The 23,266-nt window shown below is 35.6% G+C and overlaps 1 protein-coding gene across 1 annotated transcript in view; it reads right to left on the bottom strand.

The window, feature by feature from the left end:
* Nucleotides 1–10,033, bottom strand: part of DNAJC1 (DnaJ heat shock protein family (Hsp40) member C1) — a 73,433-nt gene extending 63,400 nt beyond the window's left edge. The window contains exons 1-5 of the mRNA XM_035893253.1: nucleotides 9,986–10,033; nucleotides 9,473–9,574; nucleotides 8,619–8,665; nucleotides 2,043–2,208; nucleotides 1,056–1,153 (exon numbers count right to left, since the gene is read on the bottom strand). Coding sequence (XP_035749146.1) covers nucleotides 1,056–1,153; nucleotides 2,043–2,208; nucleotides 8,619–8,665; nucleotides 9,473–9,574; nucleotides 9,986–10,033 — 461 coding nt within the window. The remainder of the gene's footprint in view (nucleotides 1–1,055; nucleotides 1,154–2,042; nucleotides 2,209–8,618; nucleotides 8,666–9,472; nucleotides 9,575–9,985) is intronic.
* Nucleotides 10,034–23,266: the final 13,233 nt, after the last annotated feature.

The raw sequence follows: 23,266 nt of genomic DNA, 5'->3' as shown, positions 1-23,266 counted from the left end.
AGTCAAATGAAATCGTAAGTTTTTCATTACTGCCACACAATTTCAGTCAGAACTTTCCCATTATCCTTTAAGATGATTAGCACTTGTCGACTCCTATAAAAAGGTGTAACTACGTAATATTAAAGATACATTTTGACTATTTAATTCCAAGTATGTAACAGCCAACTTCTAATCATCACTGTATTTTAATGTCTTAAAAAGGGATTTTCAAGAAAATAAATTTGTAAGCCACATAATCACCTCAGTTTAAAAAAAAAACCCAAAGGAAAAAAATCTCAAGCCTCAACCAAGTGTTCACAAGTGCTGACAACCAGATATGAAGACTGTAGCATAAACAAAACAATACATAAAAATTAATGTCATTTGCAGTTCACTAGAGCATTACTCACTGATGTCATCAGGAAAGACGACAGGCAGAATGGTCTCTGATCTCTATCCTGCATTGATCCAGTTCATGCCCCTGCTGCGTGAACTATTTAAACCCTTTATTTCTTTCTATGAATCAATATAAGAAATGGTGGTATCTTCTGGAGCGTTCTGAAAGTCACAATTTCCCTATGTGTTTCTTAACAAACAATGGTGTTAGAAGCCTTTCCCAACATGCTTGTTTTTAAGTTAATCAGATAAAAAGCATTAAATCAGACAAGCATTAAAACCTCATAAAAACTCCTTGCTTGGTATGGTAATAAACTAAAGCTTAAATAAATTGAAATTTGTTAATTGTGATCAAAGGCAAAAAGCTTCAAAGACTGAAAGTTGTAAAATCTTCTAAAATCAACTTGTAGAAATAATACACTTCTATAAGCCAGATACCATTAATTCAGCCTTTATCTTTCAATTATTCTTGATCTGCTGAATAAACACCACATTTATTTACAAATCAAAATGTGAAAACACATCTACACTGGCACACTTTAGATCAGCAATGGCTGTTACTACAAGCACAGTTATTTTTCTCAGAAAATATTTCAAAGACGCAAGGCAAAAATGACAGAACTAAACCAGTAGCTGATAAAATGTATTAAAATGCAGAAAACAAGAGAGTTCCTTCCCACCTTTCATTTTTGTCTAGAGCAGCAAGTTTGGCTTCATCTGTACTCCTGCTGCCTGTTTTTTTCTTCTTCTCCCTCTTTTTTCTGCTAAGCAGTTCATCCTTGATGTAGAAAGAACTACGGTTACAGGTTATCATTAACATGTAAACCACAAATGTTACTGGGACTCTTCTGTGAAGGGTAAACAGTAGAGTAGCATTTATGCAAATGTATCTAGGGGTCCTACATGATTAAGTAAAATGATCTATCTTAACAATAACTGTTGCCATGGTATCCAGTCTTTAAACACACATGAAGTCCAGTTCTGTCACTCATGTGTATCTCCATAGCAATCAAAGTTTTCTAAGAGGAGAAAGCATTCAACTTGCCTCCTTTCTCATTCATCAACTTCAATAATGCAGTGGAAAATAAAAAAGTAAATAGATGCTGATGTATGAATATTTTCCAAGGTATGCTTAGTTTTTTTTCTGGTCTACTAAGTGCAATAGATTTTTATATGACAAAAAATAAAATAATCGAAAAATAATGTGGTTTATACTGCTTACCAATGCCTATCCTGTTAACACACCCCCCCCCCAAAAAAAGCATTCAGCTAAGAACAAACGCAAAACAAGTATGACTAATTAATAAAAACTGATTATTCTTAAACAAGATTTAGGAAAACCATAGACACGACTACAGTAGCATGTGATTCTGCATCAATAGATGATAGAAGAGTTTTTATTCTTCTCCCTTTGAGTTAAAATCAAAGAACCATCTCTTGCTATTTATTGCCAATTCTAGAAAAATTAAGTAGTTTTTTGATTACTGTTTCTGATATGTTGAATATCTCATTCTATAATTATCACCATTTTAAATATAATCCTTTTAAACTATGAAAAATCCAAATTCAAAACAGGTGAAGTGGTAGAGATCCCTATAATAAGCAAACTTCTGCAGGAAATTCAATACTAATAATTGAAGCAAGTTTGATTTATTACCAATACTTACCAGCTGTTTTTCCAGGTAGATTGACCAAACCACAGCATAATGACCCACTGTGAGTATAATGAACAAGAGTAATGCCAGCTCAGCATTGCTCATTTTTCTCACCCGCCTGTAGTAGAATACAGGCTGTCGCCAATCTGGTAGTCCATTGATCAGAATATCATCATACCTACAGTAGCAAATATAACAGGCTTTCATGGAGAGCTAAAAACGAAATAAGCCAAACCATCCAATTATAAAACAAAACAAATGATAACCCACAGACCACTTGAATAATACACACACAAAAGATCATTTAGTAATTTTTTTTTTTTTTTTTTTTTTAATAGAGCAATGCCTTGTTTTGTCAGCTGCTAGGCTTGCATCTGGAAACAAACAGAATCCAGAAGCAAATGCTGGGGAAACCTATCTAGTCTAAAAAAAAAAAAAAAAAAGTAATTGGATTGCTCCTGCAACACTCCCCCCAGCTCATTCACTGCTGAAATAACAGACTTCTAGAAATGTAAATGTGGTCTACCTGCCCAGTAACCAGTGGGCAGGTCTCCACGATAGAAGTAAATAACAAACCACAAACTACTAAATAGGTAGTAAAGAACAAAAGTGTCGAACACTGGAAACCTTTTTTTTTTCTTTTACAAATTAAAAGCACAAGGGTAGGGGGGAGGGGAGAGGTATCTTTGCTTTTGTTTTCTCCTTTAGTAGCAGGATTGCTGTGAGGTAAAAATGCTGCCAGACTTAACACCCATTCTGTGTCAGATACGAATTTAAGTTAAAGGCTTGATTTTGATGTTGGAAAACAAAGTTCACCACGGCTAGATGATTTTGATTTTCTATTGGAAAAGCTGTCTCCAAAATCAATCTATTTTAAAACTTTAATTTTACTAACACTACTGACTGTACAGAAACCATTTCATGACAATTTGTCAGTTTTTCTTCACACAAATGTCTTGAAATATCTTAGTATGTCTGGGGTCTTATTTACAGCATGTTATCATCAATTTAAAAATAAACCACAAACATGCAAAACAGATTTTTCTATTTGTGAACTTTTCAGTGTAAAGTTTCAAACAAAAACCTCTACAGTAAACTCAAAAACCTGTATGTTCAAGATGCACAACCTGTTCATCTTAAATTGAACACAACTCATTACATATTCTAATCACACCATTTCCAGAATTAAATCTGCACTGAAAGGCCTAATTTGGTGCAACACATTGACCAAAATATTTTAATTAAAAATATTCTGAGTTAGGCGCAGGCCTAATTACAGGAATAGAAATAGGGCCTATATTGTCATGCAGGTCAGTAGAACTCAGTAGTAGGTTTTTCTCAAGTAAATTGACCGATCCAGGAATAATAGCGCAGCTGCTAAACTGCCAGTCTTGACATGTAAATCAATTTAAATGCAACAACTGCACTAGCTACTTTGATAGTTATTAAATTGATACCTTGGAGATGTACTAAAAAAAAATTTCCACAAGCAAATTCATTTTTTAAGTAGAAAAGGAGGCAATGGTTTTCAATTAAAAAAAATATACTTTAATTCAGCGCATCTAGAAAAGCTGACTTCTGATAAAACAATTTGTTTGAGTCTGCACCATTATTTCAATGTAAAAGGCTTAACACCTCAGGATTCTGCAGTGTTCTGAATGCTACCCAAAGTAAAATTTGTATTAGAAAATTCTATCTTCCATGACAATTATGAGAATGCCAAGATTAATATCCATTATGGTAAAATTTGAAGTAATAACTTTTTTCCTTTTCCAATAAATCAGAACAAATTTACTACCAATGCCTTAACAAAAACTGTGTTCAGAAAAATTGCTTATGATATTATTTCAAAACTGAAACTTAATTTTTTGTTTAAGAATTAAGTAGAAATTCTAGCATTTAAAAATAATAATGCATTTCCTAAATATTTTATTGTTAAGAGACAAGAAAATACTTTACAAACAAAACCATTTTTAAAACAAATTAAGTTGGTAACAAGATTTCACAAAAGATGCTCTTCCTTTGAAAGCTTTGTAGAAATATATGTAGAATCAAGAAAGAATATAAGTTTACTAAGCATTTGCCTTTCTTATACACTAGGGCTTGTTAATTGATATACTGAAAATGTGGTTACTAGGTAAATAAGGTCCATATATGCTAATGGTAACAATATAGTAATACATAAAACAAGATTGCAAACTAACGTTTGGCAACCATGTTCTATCATAAATTATCTGTTAAGAAAAAATAAATTAAGACAGCAGAGTCTCCTGCATTAAACACTTTAAACAGCACTCTGTATTTACTAGGCTATGTCCGCTGTTCTGAACAACAGTCTCCAAGGATTAAGTCTCAGAATCAATGCTCTATTGATTTTACTATCAATGAGCATTATGGCTCACACGACTGGCCATTTTAAGGGAAGATAGCTTCTATTATAACCCACTTTTTAGAATATATACTGTTAAAAGATAAATCACTTCTTTCAATAGTAATTAAGCTCTGTATTTGAAAAATAAAGATATCAATGATTTTTAGGTTTTCAACTGGAAAATGATCCTACTGAAACTCAGAAGCTTCCCATAATTTTAAAATCTTGATTTCCAAATTTAGGATGTGGTTTAATTAAAGCAGGTTTCTCATTAAAGAATTTCTGTATAGAAAACTATATTAACTATGAAAGACAGTTAGTTAATACATGTGCATCAAGAACTACATTCCAAATTTAACTACAAAGCATTCTTCTTTTGGCAACCTATATTAATTTTTATTCTATGTAAGAAAAAAATGAAGCTGAAAAGGAAAAATACATCTGCAGTATTTTTTCCTCAAACATATATACAGAGAATGCAGCAAATCTCTGAAATACAAGTATACCTGCCAGTTGTCTCTGAAATATAGCAATCAGAGAACTAAAAAACCCAAAGCACCAGTATGGAAACAGAAAGACAGACCAAAAAAAAAAAAAAAAAAAAAAATCCCCATTTATACTTTAAGTTGAATCTTTGTTTTAAAAATCAGGATTCTATACAAGACTTATTAGTCTTGTACTCACAAGTAAACAATGGCAAGATTATTAAAATTTCACTCTTCTGTAAAGTTTCATGAAACAATTTTTAGAGCTCTTTGTAGAATCAATTACATTGCAAGAAAAAAAAAATCCATTAACTCTAGTAGCTAATTACAATATCATCTATTTTAGTAGAATTAGAATTTACTCTTCCCTTTAAGTGAGCCGTTGCGTTTCATATTGCAAATAATTTCAGAGATCTTACATAGTTTATATACTATAAACTTGAATGAATGAGATCTGTTCTGAACTACAGGAAGACTGCACTGGCATATTTTATTTGGGGGGCCTTTTCTCCTCAAGGTATCAAAGACATCCGATGCAACATCAACCAGAACAATTTATACCTATGAATACAGATATTTAATTATAATGAGAGCCAAGATAAACACCTTTCTTACTCTAAACAAGTACATCTTGATTCCTTTGCAAATGCTTCCTGTAATCAAGCCCACATTGTTACAGAGGATAAGCTTGGCAGGTAAAAAAAAGCTCCTTAAAATGGTAACAAACAATGAAATAAAAACCTAAGATTTTTGCTTAATTACAAGTAATAGAAGTATGTGAAACTTACCTACTTTTTCATAAATTGAAAATAATAAAACACTAATAAAATTTATCAATAAGTTGATTTACCAATAAATGCCCTTCAGTAAAGTATTTCAGAAAATGCACCTATCTCTACATACTCTAAAGATAAACTTTCTGTAGAATTTCGCACACACATCTTTGTGTATACAAACCATAAAATATTATGTTCTGCTGCATGTATGTTTAACTTAATGTTAAACACTGCTACATTAAACAATGTCCCACGTATGTTTCATGTTAGAATATTAGAATGTTTTGATTATGTATCAAAGTGTATAAGAGAAAAGTAATAACACAGTAATATTACTATATTCTGTAGTACTACCAATACTGTTCGTATACTATACAATTTTCTCAAAAAAGCAAACCACATTTTAATTATAAAGCCCTGTATTATAGTTGTCAGTAGAGCTATAATATTCTAAGAAAGGCTTCTGCCATCAGATAAAGTAAAAATTCACTGATAAATACGAAAATACAAAGGCTTTAGAAAAACAATTACATATAGCTGGCCAACAGATCTGCCTTTTAGGAATGCTGATTCTGTACATGCAGACAAACAATTAACACCTCTGACATTCACCAAGGCATGGAGGAAGGGTGTAATTAGACCCAGTTTTACTGTTGCAAAACGAGTTAATCCCTCACTCATACAATGCAGGACCTTACTCCTGCCTTTACTGGTTCCACTCTCTGAACACACCCCAGGACCAAGTCTGGATTACATCACTTTTGGGATGAACAGTAAGAGGCAGGTACAGCTGATTTCACTGTACAGAAGCAGAAGCCTGCAGCTCACTCTTCTTGAGGTGGTGTAATCCCACACCCCAAACCATTTAGGTGTCCAGTTGGGAAGGGATTCCCAGCTGAACTGCCAGAATTCCTCACCAACTAATTTGTAAGAAATTGATCTCTTCCCATCAGGTCTTTGAGTTACTTTCAAAATAAAAACCACCGTACTGCCAAGGCAGGGGAGGAAATCTGGCAGAAAGCCTTGTTACAGCAGACCCAAATAAGTGTCTCTGGAATCAGAATAAAACTGAATTCATAAGCCCTGAGAGACAAAGGGTGCAGCTCAGCTTCTCCCCAGTGCATGGGCATGACAGTAAACTGAGTCTCTTCCACTAGGGCTATCACCTCACAAATTCATAGCCAAATAGCAACATGTAGAGTAGGAAGATACCCAAAAGCAACAACTCTCCCCTTTCCATTGCCGTACGACTGCAAGAAACCCAGGAGCTACCTTACAACAGAAATAATATTACAGGGGAAGCTGTTCCTAGCACACTTACTTAAGACGTGTTTTAAAGACATGCTACAACACTGCCTTACAGGATACAGGACAGACCACCCTCCATTTAAAAGCTCAACTGAGAGTTTATCATTAGAGCGTGTAATAAATCTAATCAATAAAGGTTTTCTCCAAGCAATGAGACCATATAGCTCTGCTACTCTACATGCTCTTTCTAAACTCTGCATATTATTTCCAGAAAATTCTCTGAAGGTAAAAACTATTTAATCAACTACATTTATATTTAATCAGCTACAGAAGCAATATCAACCATATATCCACACTGTGCAAGAAAAATACATTGTCAATGCACAACATAAGTTATTGATAATGGAATCAATCTAAGCTAGAACAATCTGCTGCTGCTTTAGCTTCTCATTTGTAATCACTGTGCTGCACTAATTAACAATATTCTCACAAACAAGTTGGGTAAGTTAGTCACATTTGTAATGTATACAAGGCTTAAATACATAACATTGGAAAGCTACTGCATCACAGTTCCATGCAAAAAGCTGCTGTTACAGCTGCAAGGAAATTCCTAGAAGTTCCATGCTGGAACTAAGTTCCAGAGAGGCAATATCACAAAGTATATGTAAACAATGTTATAAACAAGAAGGTGGGAAAATTTTAGGGATAACTCGCTTTTCAAGTGGTCTGAAATCACGTAACTAACTTTTTTTTTTTTAAACTTTCTTTGAGTAGAACTTTGCAATGAAATTATCTTGTGAGAGGTGAAATTAAAAAAAACCAAAACGAAACAAATTTCCAAAAGTACTTCTGTAAAGTATGTTTTCCTGACACTTCAACAGGGGATTATAAAGAAGTAGATAACCTGTACTATAAAACTTGGACTCCTGCCAAGACATCTACAAAGCCAAAAACCCTTCAAGAAATGTCTTGTGAAGCCATGTTTAAAGACTTGTAAGATGAAAGATGATTTATTAAAACCCCAACCCAAAAGCAAAAATCTTTCAGTGTCCCAGTTTTCTTGATAATCATTAGTTTAAATGGTCATCTCCTTAAAAGAAAAAAAAAAAAAAGTTCAAAACAGTCTTCCAGAAAGCAGATCCGCCCCAGGTTTTCAGTTCTTAATCCTATCCCCCTCAGGTAGTGCTGGACCTGCTCTTGAAGCAGCAAGGACAACTATAATTTATTTTAAAAACAATTATGCTGCGTGTATCAAAGTTTACAGTTACATCTGAAAGAAAAAGCAATGAACTAAGCAACAGAAAACAATGTTGAAGATGACATATGCTGGAAATAATCCCTAAACCTTTTATTGATATAGTGAGATATAACTGACAGTGGAATCAGTGGCCTATACTTTCAACCACAGCTTTAATATAGCAAGCAATGATAAAAATAACTTTTAAACTTACTTTTTTCTTGTTAAGTGTTAAAAAAATTGCTCCAAATAACAGCCCGCTTTCAAAGTTCTTTCAAATACTAGTTTTAAAGGAGAATAACCAGTATATCACACAAAAATACACACCAGCTTCTCCTTTAAGCTACAAACAACCTTTAAGTAGACAGCTACATAGGAATTATAAACTTAAATTATGCAAAAAATAATCTGAAGAGCTACAGTATCACTCGCATGAATGCTTGATTTGAGAACCTGTGCAAATTAACTCACCTCTGCCTCCTTTCTTCATCCTTTAAAATCTCATAGATAGCCACCAACTAAAACAAAAACAGAAAAAGAAAAAAAAAACCACACAAAGAGTTTACTTTAGGATTTAGTTTATAAAGTTTGAATAGTACTATCATATTTTATGCTTGCCAACTAATGCCCTTTGCTAGTTTTCACTTTTTCCCTGCAATACTAGGAAGCAAACTCTTGTGTGCAAAAGAAACGGTGACATATTCATGTACAAAGTGTCATCAGATACACAAACAAGCAACCCCTACAAAAGATCTTTTTTTCCCTCCTCACGTATGTCAGACTGAGTCTTGTTTCAGTTACACCTTAAGAATAAAAGGTATCATTTGTTTCATCCTAAAGATCTTACTGAAATTAAGCAGCCTGTATTTAGTCATCAGAAGTATATTTTTAAAGGTAGAGCTAATTACAACAGTCTCATGGTTTCACCATAAAGATTCAAAAGGCAAAAATTCAAAACCTAAAATGAATTAATTAAATTGTGCCTACATATGACTTGAATTGAGAACTGATCAGAAATTTTCCCTACTGCTTTTGAAAAGACTATTTATAAACAGTCTTACCTAAAGTGCAAAACAGACTTATACTCTTAGGAGGAAAATACAAGTATTATGTTCAAATTATTTTTGATATACAGATAAATACTAAATCTGAGTTATTCAACATGTTAATTCCCCAAAAAGTACTTGTTTTTAATCTAGCTACATCAGGAAAAATGTAATTCAAAGTTAGCCATTTCAAAGGTGTACAATTGTTCTTACTAAAACAGTATCATTACAAAAAATTCTGTTTTCCTTAAAACTTTTATTGCCACACATTGCACTTACTTGCCTAAACTGTGTTTCTGCATTTTCATCTTTATTCTTGTCTGGGTGTAAAATTAGTGAAAGCTTTCGATATGCTTTCCGAATGTCTGCAGATGAAGCATCCTGAAAAAGGAAAACAAAGCAAACTGTCAGAAACTAATTCCCAGAACTTTGCCAAGATGTGAAGACAGCCAACCGAGCGCAGGAACTAAGGCAATGTAATTTGAGATGTCTAACAACCAAACCATGCAACTAGCCTAGCCTAAATGACTGAACAGTCATTCAGTCCAATTCATCTTTCATCTTAACTTCCTTCATTACCATACATCCATTACAATGATAGTTGCCAAACTTCCAAACACTTTCTTGCTTAAAAAATAACCCGGGCACCTTCTGCACCATTTAAAAGTTCAAATAAAAACTGAAAATTATTGCATCTGCATATCTTCAAGACAGACATCTTTTCAGCAAATTATCATGCTCAATTTCCCAAACTCGGGCCTTGCTATGAACTCTTCCCTTATTAATATTTACATGTAATTCACCACTAATAGGACTTCCATTCAACTTCAGCTTCACCATGTCTAAAGAACTGTATTTTTCTAAAGTAGCTTCAAATTGCAGTCTTGAAGCTATACCGTAGCACTGACATCAATCTATACCTTATTCATTGTAAGAATTGCACACATTTGGGGAGAAGAAATAAAACTCAGAATGCAAATGCATCGATGATGTACCAACTCAGCTGCACAATGCATAAATTTCTGAATTAATGACTGCTATTCAGTACACACTATAAAGATATTCAGAAATGGAAGATTTCAAGAGTTGTTTTATATAGTATATAGGTGTTACACTCACCAGAAGACCCACAAAGCATCACATTTAAATAGGACTACTTGCATTCTACTACTAACATGTCCAAGGCAACATTTTAGATATCTACTGTTTAGCTGACAATTTTTATTTCTTGATTTTGTATATATTGTTCCCCAGTATATTCTCTCTCTGAAAATTACAGTGTCAATAGGGATTAAAAACCACCAAAACCCAGATCTGAATTAGCTGTGAGAGGAACAGAGCTGAAATAAGATAATAATTAATGCAATACTGTAATTAGACTGTCAGGCTTTTTATTACAAATCATTATTTTCATTTTAAAATTTTCAGTTTTATAACATGAGGCTATAATAATGCTGTATACAAGTTTGGGCCAGGAGTGAATATTAGAGAAGTACTGGAGGAGGGGAAGGGGAAAAGCATAAAGTGAGGAAAAAAATGTAGAATTTAAGAAAATTCGGCTTTGAAATTATATTTAAAGGAAGCTGGTATTATCCCCTAATGCAAGACCAAAGTTTCCATAGTCTCTTCTCTGACAAAGGAAGGTGCTTTTATTACTCACAGGGAAGATTTCTCCTGAAAAGATTGCACATGCATTTTTTCATATTTAAATTTTTCAACAGCTACTTCTAAGGCATGTGCACACCATGGCAGAATTCCTCTGGCTACGTACCAGCTTGCTTCCAGCTTGATTACTGCCAGAGAGTTGTTTCACATTGCCATTGTTTTATAGGTTTACTTTTAACTCTTGGTTAAGGGGAAGGAAGAGACAGTGACTATCTGTTCTAAGCATAAAGAAACATTAAATATTTGAGATGTAGACTTAATAGAATTATATGGAATAAATATGAAAATGCAAAGTAAATAAATCTTTTAAAAATTAGGGATTGAGACCATGATAACCTCAAGAAATGAGTACCTCCAGACCCTGTATTTGGGATAAACCACAGCTTATTCCTTCTCTACCACACATTTAGAAGTGCTCAGTATTATTTTTGGAACACTCCCAACGAACAGTTAAAAACCTGGTAAAAAACATATTAAAGAGTTGTCCCACAGTATTCTTCCAATTACTTCAAGCCACAAACAAGCAAAAAAAGTTACAGTGTTTTCAGCTGTATCCGAACAATTAAAATGTTAGTTTTATTTGGGAGCAGCGCGATTATTTGTGGAAAAGATCAGTACAAAAGGTAGTTTATCTGGTTCATGCTTAAGCAAAGCAAGAGATCCCAAGTCAACTCTGAAAGAATAAAGTTGCTTAAATATTTATGTTGCTTCGCCTTAAGAAGTTGAAACAAAAATGTATAAATTTACAAAACCAGACTGTTCATCTTAGTTACCAGAAATAATTTAGAGATTGTTTTGTTTCTCCTCATCTACCAACCCAGTCAGCCACTTCATAAACAATGTGGGCTTGTCTTCAAAACAAAATATAATATTTCAACACTACTATAGCAAATAAAAATCAGGAAATAGTTTACTGGCCATGGTTTTAGCTAAACCATGAAAGTGATCTTTATGAACGTATCAGCTAATTGTAATTAAGCCCCTAAAAGGCTGAAAACGGGACAATAATACCAATAAGTAATTAAATATGGGATGTTGCTGTAAATGATCTAATTACAACTGGTCCATATAAATGTCTAAAGCGACAATAAGTCTGCCTGCTAACCGAGTCTTCACAATACTATCAAACACAACATAGGAAAATGTTGTATGTTCCAAACATTTCGCTAATTAATGCTACCTACAGGTAATGTTAGGCATCTTCAGGCAAGGTTCCAGATCCTCTAGGAGCTGCCCTTGAACAAAAGTGGTTGGTTTTTGAGAAAAGCCTCTCATCACTACAGAACTTGCTAGCAGTGTACGACCCTAAATAAGCTACTAATAAAGACCCATACTGAAGTCAGCTGTTCTAAGGGACTTTAATATAGATCTAACTGACATTTCCATAAAGGCTGAGCAACAAAACACTGAGTTAAGAGTCAGTGTTTTCTACAAAGATATTTTACATATTAGGGGAGAAGTCCAAAGATTAGAGAAAGTCATAACCATGCTAAGGTTTTGTTTGTTTTAAAGAAAAAGCTCAGAAGACATGGTGGATGGCTTCATTTACAAATCAGAAATCTCGACCTGAGTTACATCTGAAGAGGGAAAAATAGAATCTGTATAGGCATATCAGTTAATAGTAGAAGGAGGCAGTAATGTTACAGACAGCTACTGCATTCAGTGATTTCTCCAACACTGTGCTTCAAGTTGGCAAGTTTTGCCACCAATTAAGGCAAATGAGCCTGTCACGCTGTCTCCCTCATGTGGATGCAAACATCAAAAGCATCACCCTGTTTCTTGATAACTATCTTTTCAAAGCAGTATCATCCCATCATATTTCCAAGACTGAACATCTCTTTACACACTCGTTTCCAGTTAAAGGCTCTTACAAGTTGAGCACTATTCTCACTGCAACAACAGCACACGCTTCCACATGCAGCATCTAAGTCCGCTTTCATGAGAGTCGCTGCTGTTCTGGAGGAAAAAAGGCAATACTCCATCATGTATATTTTGAAAAATAAAGCATAATATAAGCACTTATATTAAAAGATAATGCAAAATGAATGCTCTAAGCTAAAATAAGAACAGCTGCATAGCTGGAAAAAAATGCACATAGTAGACAAGTCAATGGAGGAAAAGGTGTTTTGTGCTAGAATTAGTTCTCAGAAATACCAAACTGCAGGTCTGTATTTAGGTAGGCCACAGTTCGGCCTCTTATGCATGCAAATATGCAAGTATTCATGTGGGAATTTTTTAATTGCTAACACTTTATTGAACAAGCAGCATCCATGTGTCGAGTTAAATGACCTCTACGTAGAAGTTAAAAGTTCAAGCTTTTACACTTTTTCACATAATCCCTTACACTACAATTAAGTATTTTAGCACACAAACAAAATTACCCTTTGAAGGAATCAACAGGATGTTGAAAATTAAACACATTTCTTAAGGTGTTCTGTTGGAATTATTAATTTTTGTCTAAAGGGTGATACGCGTCAGATTCCCAGGGTGGGGGAGAAGAGGAAACATTCTTCTCACTATTTATGTCATTTACTTTTGGCAGCTTGTTCATTTCAGACAACAAAAAACACATTACTAAGTTTTATTTTACTCAGCATCATTTTCATATTGTCTAGTACTACCAAGAAAAGTTCTATCATTAGACTACAAATACTTAAGGAGAAACAAAGAAATTTTCCACAACAACAAAAAAAAATTCCAGTCTAAATAGGCATTTGCCTTCCATATTTTTTAAAATTAAATTCTTGCTGAAAACTGACAAAGATTCAAATCTGGTCTCATCCTCTGTCTTTACAAATTGGGACTCACACCTACAGAGTTCACTTCCACCTTTACAATAAAGAGAAAAACTGGTGTAGTACAGTTCAAGTACATTGCCTTCTATTCCTAATGTAACTATGATTACTAATGAAGCCAAAAAAAAAAGCCTCATTGTGGTCCCAAGACAATTCATGGTGAACACATAACATATCAGATATTGCCATAGGCAAACAGTGATTAGGTCAAGGGGAAAAAAATAATCAATGTCTACATAGTTTTCACTTACCAACATATACAATTCAAAACCTAAATTGTTCCCTTGAGTGCAATGCAGTTATACAACAAGACTTAGTTACTTACAATTTAGCAACTGCTTCTAACGCAGTAAATGTGCTCAATTCATCTTGGGTTTTAAATATGCCTGCTGATGCCTTCAAATAGGTGGCATTATCTTTATTAGCAATGGGAAGGCACGTGGTCCAGAGGACCAAGTATGTGGATAGAAATCACGTTTCTATTCACTTGCAGCTTGTCCAATGACTTGTTAATGGGCGAAAAGAGAATGACATCAGTATATCTATTTCATTGCAGTACTGCTGAATAACTGTGTAGACTTTTCCACTACGTGTGGTACTGAAGCTATACAGCAACCAAAAGTGACAACTGTATAGAGCACCAGCTGACTGGATTTCCAGTGCGTACCTTATACCTGAAAATGACCTCAATGCAGGCAGGCCTTCATGAGACGTTTTTCAGCCTTCCCAAATTATAAATCAAACTTCCATTAACATGTTTGGGTGGGTTTGTTTTTTTTTTTTTATTCAAAAGCAATTCAAATGTATATGGTTTCTTCAACAAAATACTCCATTCAGAATTTTTGTGTAAAAGAAGGGATATAAGTCACTGCTTTCCTTTTGGTACCCATCAGGTATACAAGCTGAAGCAGAATGGTACAGAAAAAGAAACAAGAAGTAAGCTTTGTAAATTCACAATCATATTTTTCTTCTGTGATCTGAAACCACAGGATGCACAGGCTGTCCCACAAAAATTCACAAAACAAGCAGGGGCAGATAACTGGAGGGAAGCTACAGCTGTCTAGTGAACATTGTGTCAACATTGCTACTTTCTACCTCCTTGTTTTCATGTGAAGTCCACAGAAAACTAGTATGCTAAGTGTCAGAGACCAAACAAACATGACTGTAGGCCAACGGTTAAATATCCACAGTCCTCATTCCTTGAGCAACCTCAAGGAGCACAGTGTGACCCCTCTTAAGTGGCTCATTCTCATATGGGGACAGAACAGCAACCACTGTTGCTCCACAACCCCTCTCGGTAATTCTTATGATGGAAACCATACAGGTGTGACCCTTCTTTCCAACCCAGTTCTCACCCCCACTTTGGTTCAGCATAGGCTGACACATACCTCTTTAACCTGCTTGAAGGCCATTCTGACTCTGGAAGCTTACCACCAAAACTGTGTAATTCAACGGCTTGCATTCGCTGTAGAATGTGTACCTTTTCTTTTTTTTTTTCTTTTTTTTAAGGAAAGTAAATTACACTCTCTTAGAAACAAACAAAAGAATTCCCACCATCAATACCAATAGCCTTAAATCATAGAATCATAGAATGTTTGGGGTTGGAAGGGACCCCTAGAGGTCATCTAGTCCAACCCCCCTGCAGGAGCAGGGACACCGCTAACTAGATCACAATACATATCTTCTGTGCACAATCACGAGCACCCCTGTCTCTTCAAACACCTTTTTGGGAAGGAATTTCCCTTTAAAAAATAATAATTTAAAAAAAAAAAAAAGTCACACTTGCATGCTGTTTCTGCACACAAAAATACTCAGTAGCACCAGAAGGAAAAGCAACAGCTACATAAAGCAGACATACCCATATCTAACATGGTTGCTCCTCTAACAGCAGCAACAGCGCAAGACCAGGAAATAAATGAATCTTCACCCATATCAAACTTGATTAAAATACCACTCCCATATTTGCTTCACACGCATCCACTGCAACCTGGTCCTAATTTAAGCTCCCATGACCAGATTAGTTCCAAGAAGTACACCTCAGTTTGCCAAGTTTGCACTTGGAAAAACAGCTATGAGGGAAATAGGGTCTTGTAGCAAATTCCAGAGGTGGGAAGGAACTGCTGGCAATCCTGAAGAATATAACTCTAGGAAAGAAAAGCAAGTGTCTCCCAGAAGACCAAGCATTATCTGTGATCTTTTATAGTTAACAGATGCCAGCTGAGTTTTGGCTTAAATTTCTTGCTGCATAACCTCTGTTCAATTCACTCTTTATTTTTATTGAACTTCGTCCTAAGATACTCATCTTTTTCAAGGATGTAAAATGAGTTAAACTCAAATTTGCTGCTTCTCTACAGATGAACGCTCCAAGTATACCCGGGCAGGAAGGGAGATCTGCTCTGCCGCAAACGGAGCCATGTGTCTCGCAACATTCCGTTGATTTAAACTGAATAACAGCACAGCAGGGAAATACGTAGGAACTAAAAATAATGCTAAAAAGGTGTTTTAATGCTTTTTTATGTTGCTAAGTTTTAAAGCAATTCATGAAATGAAAATGAATACAAACCAGCACAATGTATTCCTGTGAGCTTCTGATAACTGGCACAATCCCTTCATTGGCATGTTTGTTTCCAGGGGAGTGTGTCAAATGAAAGAAGACTCTGTTTTCAGCCTAGCATGCCAAATGAATGAAAATTCTGCTGCCTCATGCTTGAGAAACCAAAAAAAGTGTTCTCCTCAGCACATGTGCACAATTACACGGGCTTAGGTTTTCTTGACCAATTTGAACAACAGTATTTATATGTGATTTTTTTTTCTTCTGTTGAAACGATCTTAGCCTTTTACCGTTTTTACTTAGATTTTCAGAAACTGATTATTTAGGAAAAATTAGATTGCCTGAGGACACTGTCATGTATAACCGTAAGTTAAGATGTAACGTGAGCTTTGTCTCTGAGATGCAGAGAACACTCACCAACTATCAATATTTTTAGAATTAGTCTTCAAATTCAGAATGGAGAAAAGCTATCAAACAACTGAGGACGTTATTTAAGCCAATACTGACTAATTTGAAAGCCTGCTTACTTTTGTAGTTTATTTCCATTTAATTTTTCATTCTGGTAGTTCAAAAGGAAGGGATGAATGTGTATCCTTTATTTATTTTGCATGTTTTTTCCAGGAATGCTATTACATATTTATTTTGATTCCATTTTATATATTACATCTATTGTTTACATATTTACATAATGTGTTATATATATTTTTATAATATAGACAGATGTATATATTTTTATACATATCTGTGTGTATTCCCTTATAGGCTAAATAAAGTTGCTTCTAGGGAGTTCTCTTGAAAATCTGCCTATTGCATCAGAGATTTCCAGTCTACAGCTCTCAGATAAAAATATTACCTACAAAATTCCTGATCCTGCAACATACTCACAGGAACTAAATTGCTAAGAAGTCATCCACATAATTTGAGTTTAGAATACTTTCTCCATCCGTTACCAGCTTTAGCCTTGAAAGATAATACGGAACAAATATTATCAGCAAGGTTCTCTGAGAATGTCAGATGAAAATAAGGATTAAACTGAACAAGAAAAGCAAGCAGAAATTTCTACAAATATCATTAAAACTTTTTTAAAATTAAACCATTCCTTTAAAAATGCTCTGTGTTTCATTTATTATAAATACATACTTAATTCCTGCACAAAATCGCCTAAATAAGGATACGGTAGAGCCACTGCAGTAAACCATGTCCAGACACAGCAGTTATAATTTCTTCATTTATGACAGAAAGCAGGAGCACCTCTCTCAAAATCATATATATATTTATTATATGTTTACACTATATTTATATATTTTTACAAATATATTTATTTAATGTATTTTATATTTGCTTCCACCCTCCTTTTCCTATTATTTACCTAGCTTCTGGTACCATACTATAATATTTCTGAAGGACTCATTTTGCAGAAGCAATGTTATTTTTCTTAGTTTAAGGATGCTTAAAAATAGCCCTGTCCACTGAACTTGAGCTTTGAGATCTAGGTGTACCTGCAGTCTTTCATTTGTTTGTTTGTCCTTCTAGAGCCTGGAAGAAGACATGAAGCATTTACTGAGATGAAGAGGTTTTTCATCTCACTGCTACAAAATCCACATTGTTCAGTTTGGATAAAACCTTAATACCTTTCTCCAGAAAATAACCATAGTTAAATGAAAGGCATAAAAAAGGGGATCTCATGTGTGAGGTGGTTATGTTTTCCATGAACAAAATCATATTAGGGAATGTTACTCTCCTCCTCCCTCAAGGAGAAATTGTTCCACCGTTTATTTTTGGCATATAGAACAGAAAATGTCTAAAAATTTTGAGATCTTAAAAGAACAAATTTCAGTAATTAGGAAACAAAAAGTCTTGGGTTTGTTGTTCTTGTTGTGTTTGGGTTTTTTTAAACTTCAAACCCCCCTGATTACAAATGGCAAAACGCTGCAGATTTTTAAACAAAGATACTTCATTACAGACTATGTTAAGGTACCTTCGAGATTATATAGGATACTAATGCCTCTGAAAACCCTAAAATACATTTACAAACCTTTATTAATTTATTCAAAATGCACTTCTATGAGAGTTTTTTCAAATGCATTGCTTTCAATAGCTAGGTTTATAAAGAACTACCAGCAGCATTTATCAAATTCCTTCCTTCTTTATTTAGAATACTTTCTACAGAACTAGTTATGATTTAGCCCTACCCGTCATGTAGGAGAGTCGCATAATGATCCCTTTATACTCATTAACTACCATTTTAATGAGCTATTACTACCTCGGGACTCAGAAGACCTCAGGGAGGTTGTAACATGCCACTACCTATATAGTAATTCACTGCTGAGTTAGTACATAGCCTCCTTGAAAGAATATAGAAATGCCCTCCATCACTCTCTGTAGTACAGATGTCAGCGTCAGCAAAATTTCTGCGTGTAAGACACATCCCAGCCTAAAACTTTACAAACATCTATGTTAAACTCCAATAAGCTTAACAGATTGCCTATTACTACAGCCCACCACTTTGCTAAAAGTTAGCACACTCCTAACGAAAGCCTGAGCATTGCCTGACCACCTCAGCTCACAGTTTGATGGCATAAACCACGGCAAATCTGGTAACGGGCCAGGGAGGAAGGCAGGGGACACTAACACCGCAAAAGACTATTTGCAAAACCTGCCAGAGTCTGTACGAGCCATAAATTAGTCAGTCAATGTTCAAAGGTACCTGGATAAAGAAACCAAATTTAGCATTAGGAACCATCAATTAAAATTCAAACCGAAAATTAATTTATAAGCAACTGAAAGCTAAATAAAATTAAATTTTAAAAATCGTGCCCATATTAAAAAAGACATGTATATGCAATGACTTGTGATGGAACTGACTTGAAGACAGCCCTTCCCATTCACTAGCAAGTTTGTATGGAAAACTGGCATTATGGTACTAGAAATGCTTATCTGACATTACTTCTAGTGAGAATGAGCCAAATAATCCTTAAGGAAGATAATTACCTCTCAAGATTTATGGCAGCTGTGGGGACAGTGGCACACTGTTCCCTGAATTGCCCTCTATGTTTTTCAAATCAAAACGTTTGAGCTGAACCACGCGGGCCCAAGGAGAGGCAGAAAGATCACTTCCCTGCATTTCACAGAGCCGTTCTCTGCAAGCAGTTACTGCTCTGCTCTTCCAGTACTACCCTGGAGGCATCGTTTGTATCAGGGAAGGAGGGGAGAGATTCATACTGATCCATAAACTGCCTCCCTCTTGGCCTGAAAGAGCCAGAAGACAAGACTCTACCCAAACTGGGAGACCCTCACAACGGGGCATTCCCCTACAGAAGCAGCCTAGGGATCAGCTGGTAGAGGCGGGATGTGCCAAGCTTCTGCTCTTACAGCAATATCCACAGCAAGGCTGCAGCTGAACCAGACACTTTGAAAACCCAGACAAGTCTAGAAGAGACAGAGGGCAGGTCTACACAAGGAGGAAAAGCTGGGAAGATGAGTGTGAAGTAAACACTTCTCCCAATCTACTTTAAGTGTTCTTCAGTTAGGCGAGTGTGACACCCAACCACCTCATCGCTATAGAAGGCAGTGGGTATCAAACACATTTATGTGCCTGCTTCTCTCCTTATACAGACATAAAAATAATTCAGCAAAAACAAGCCTTTTTTGCTGGTAAGCTAAATAGCCTGTCATCATCAGAGGGCTGAGAGAGGCAAAATAATAGCTCTTACCCAATATTCCCCCTGAAGTCACAAGTGAAACAGATTGGGAAATGCTCCCTGCTCCTAAGAGAAAAATAAGTAAAGGGGCAAATGTAAGGTCAGTTTTTCAGCCACTGATGTGAAAAAGCAGCAGTTGTATGAAGTGTATTTGCCTCCTATCATCTCTCATCCACCCACACAGACCTACTTTCAAGTCACAACAGCAGAGTTGGAACTGGACAGCTGAGAAGAGATCTCTTGCTTCCTACATCCCCATTTTCATTTTCCCACCATTGTAAGCAGAAGTAACAGATAAGAGGAATTTTCTTCCGACACCTGAATTTTAAGGATAGCTCCTCAATCTGGAAGCAGTACAGAGCAGGACAGACAGCAATAGCCAACTGCAGGAACTACAAAGTTGGGTGAGCGGAGCTGGTAGCAAGACGAACACTGCAAAAGGAGAAAAGACCAAAATAAAGGGGGAAAGCATGCCTTTTTCTATGCCTGTGAAAAAGAAGAATCAGCAGTTGAGTGAGCAGCAATAAAAACTTGGCACAGGTTACACACCATTAACTATGCTACCAGAAATCTGTTTCAGCCAACTGACTGCAGAAGATAGTGGCTATTACTAATTCATTTACTTGCCTCTCAACATGGGATTACAGGATTATCAGCATCAAAGATAACAGTGAAAGTCGGAAGATAAAACTGTGGTCCTACTGCCTCAAGTAGAAACACTGACAAATGTAGAATATTTCAAATGCAAAAGCTACAGGAAAAGTTTTGTGATCATGGGACTTAAATGAAGCAAAGATAAATCCTAACGTGAGTTCTCCCCCAAGTTTTCAAGTTACGAAGTCAAGACTGAAAGAAAGATCAACAAACAAGCAAGAATGTATTTAGTAGGTAACGTTTGACACAGACAGAGGAGAAAGAACTACAACGGCAAGTCTGCAATAGAAAAAAGCATTCTGTTACTGACAATCCTACAAGTATCAATAATAGGCCAAAGCTGCATTTCCCTTTGTCTCATAACCCCAGCCACGGAATCAAATCCCAGAAACAAAAAAGGATTCCATCAGACGCAATTTCTTTGTCTCATAATTTGTCTTTTTTTGGAAGGAAAAGGCCCATACATGAAACAGTGGTGGCAGAAATATTGCAAAACTATTTCTGAAAAAATCAGTCACAGTAGGTGCCACTGGCCAAAATAAAAGAAATGTTTACTGCAGGTTGAATAAACTGAGGAAACAGGAAGAAAGGGACTAAAATTAGTCCGTTTCCTCATCTAGCTCTCCTCTCCAATTAGTCCCACACAAACCCTGAGCCAGCTTTAGGCAGATGCCAGCAGTGGAAGCTGTATACCCTGTGGCAATGTTGGCAAAGAGCACACTGTTGGCAAACAGACCAAAAAGATAAAAATTTTTGGTCAAGTTCTATTTTTGTTCTTTGAATCAAGAGAGGTCTTTTTTTTTTTAAACTAGCAAGAAAAGCTATTGTTAAAAAAATTGAGATTGTTAAAAGACAAGATTTGAGTTTTAATTAAATCCAAGATATAAACTTACAGTTTAAAAATTAAGGGATAACAGAAATACGATAAAGATAATACATGCTACAGACAGTAATGAGTATTCTGAACAGGTAAAGGAGATTTGGGAAGAACTTGGTGTTCCCTGAAAAGGAACTACAATCCAATCTGCCGTTGTTACTCCTGCCACTCTGTCTTTATGCAACATACAGAAGATGACTGCTTACCCAGTGAGCAGCTATTCAGATTTTTCTCCACACATTTGTTCATGTGTGGCCTCATCTGCTCTTAGCTGCATGCTGTTCAAACACATTTGGAAGCCGTGGTTATTTGTTTTGAAGCCCATCACAATGGCATCCGAGTTCATCAATAATATTATTCACCATTGTAATACCTTAACAGAAAAGCATGCATTACTTTCCTTTTTTTATAGATTGCAAAACGAGGCCCAGATCAAGATAAAATCTTCACCACTAATTTTATCTCAGATATGATTTTTTCCAAGTGCTCGGTATCAAACAACATTCCATACATTCAGGGCACAGACTTTAATCGACTTCAGCTGCAGCTGCAAACCCTCAGCATTTCTGCATATAAGCCCCTAGTATCTCAAATTATGCAACCAGAATTGCAGAGCACTCAAATCAATTAGTCACCACTTGGGAAAAGTTTTGTTTAAACGACTTGCCTAGCATCACATAGGAATTCTGTGGCAGAGAGAGGAACAGAATCCAATCCTCAAGGGCACTTTTCGTCTGACTAGCTTACCCATGAAACCATTTTTTTTCCCTGCAATCTTCTCCCCCACTCTCTACATACCCTCAACATCTACAGGTTAAACAGTTTTTACAGACAACAGTCTCTTTCAATACATAAGCCTGAAGCTGCACTGGGGCCAGATCTCTCCCTGAGCCTGAATAAGTAAAGACCCTGTAGAATATAATGTAGTGAATTAAAAATCATCACAATGAACAAGCACAAAGAAACCAAATTAAGATTTGAGACATTCTGAAAACTGACATTCCCTAATTTTACAGTATGCAGTCCCAGAAATTTGTTACCAGTCTTTAAAAGTGGTATTAAGGTACACGGCTGTTGTACAAAAGGACAGAGAAACAAGCAGATTCAAAAAGGAAAAAAAAAATATTTGCATAAGCAATGCAGACCTGCTTCATCATACTAACTCACAAGCAGTGTTTTTCCCCCCCCTTCAAATAAATCCCAGCTCTCTGAAGAATCATTTCGATTCTAACAGGCTCCACTAAATTGCAGAATGATCTGGCTAGTTACCAGCCATTTCAAATTACAAATGTTAACATAAATATAACATCAAATAGATTATTCCTTAAAACAATGGAAGTGTAATGTCTCTGAGAGATATGCAGTAGTAGACTGGTATCTGCACAGAACCAAAAACCGGCATATGCTATATCATTTTAGAAGGGCAGGGGAGAAATCAGTAAACTGAGTGCATCAATTAGGAAGGGGAAGAAGACTGCAAATGAGCCCAGGTGTAGATGGACAGTTCTGAAACACGCAGTGTCCAGGCAACTGATGATTCTCTTACAGGAAAGTGTACTTTTTGTCTCAAAAGACCCAGAAGTATTTACCAAGCGCTTTCTGCAAGTCACATGTATTTTTATCATCCAAGACAAAGAAGCAGAAGACCCCGCACCTTGCAAAATCTCTCAAGTATAATGAAAGTAATGAGATTCTAAAAATAATGGCAGCCACAAGAGAAACTAAGTGTTTTAATTACCAATTCTGTTATGGTACAACAAAGTTCTTCCTTAATAATTCAGTAGAACTTCTCTACACGTGAGGGTACTCCAGAAGCACAAATGGAAATGT

The sequence above is a fragment of the Egretta garzetta genome, unplaced genomic scaffold (assembly GCF_000687185.1).
Source record: "Egretta garzetta isolate BGI_Z169 unplaced genomic scaffold, ASM68718v1 scaffold434, whole genome shotgun sequence".
Classification (NCBI taxonomy): domain Eukaryota; kingdom Metazoa; phylum Chordata; class Aves; order Pelecaniformes; family Ardeidae; genus Egretta; species Egretta garzetta.
This window is presented reverse-complemented; position numbering and strand designations above follow the sequence as displayed.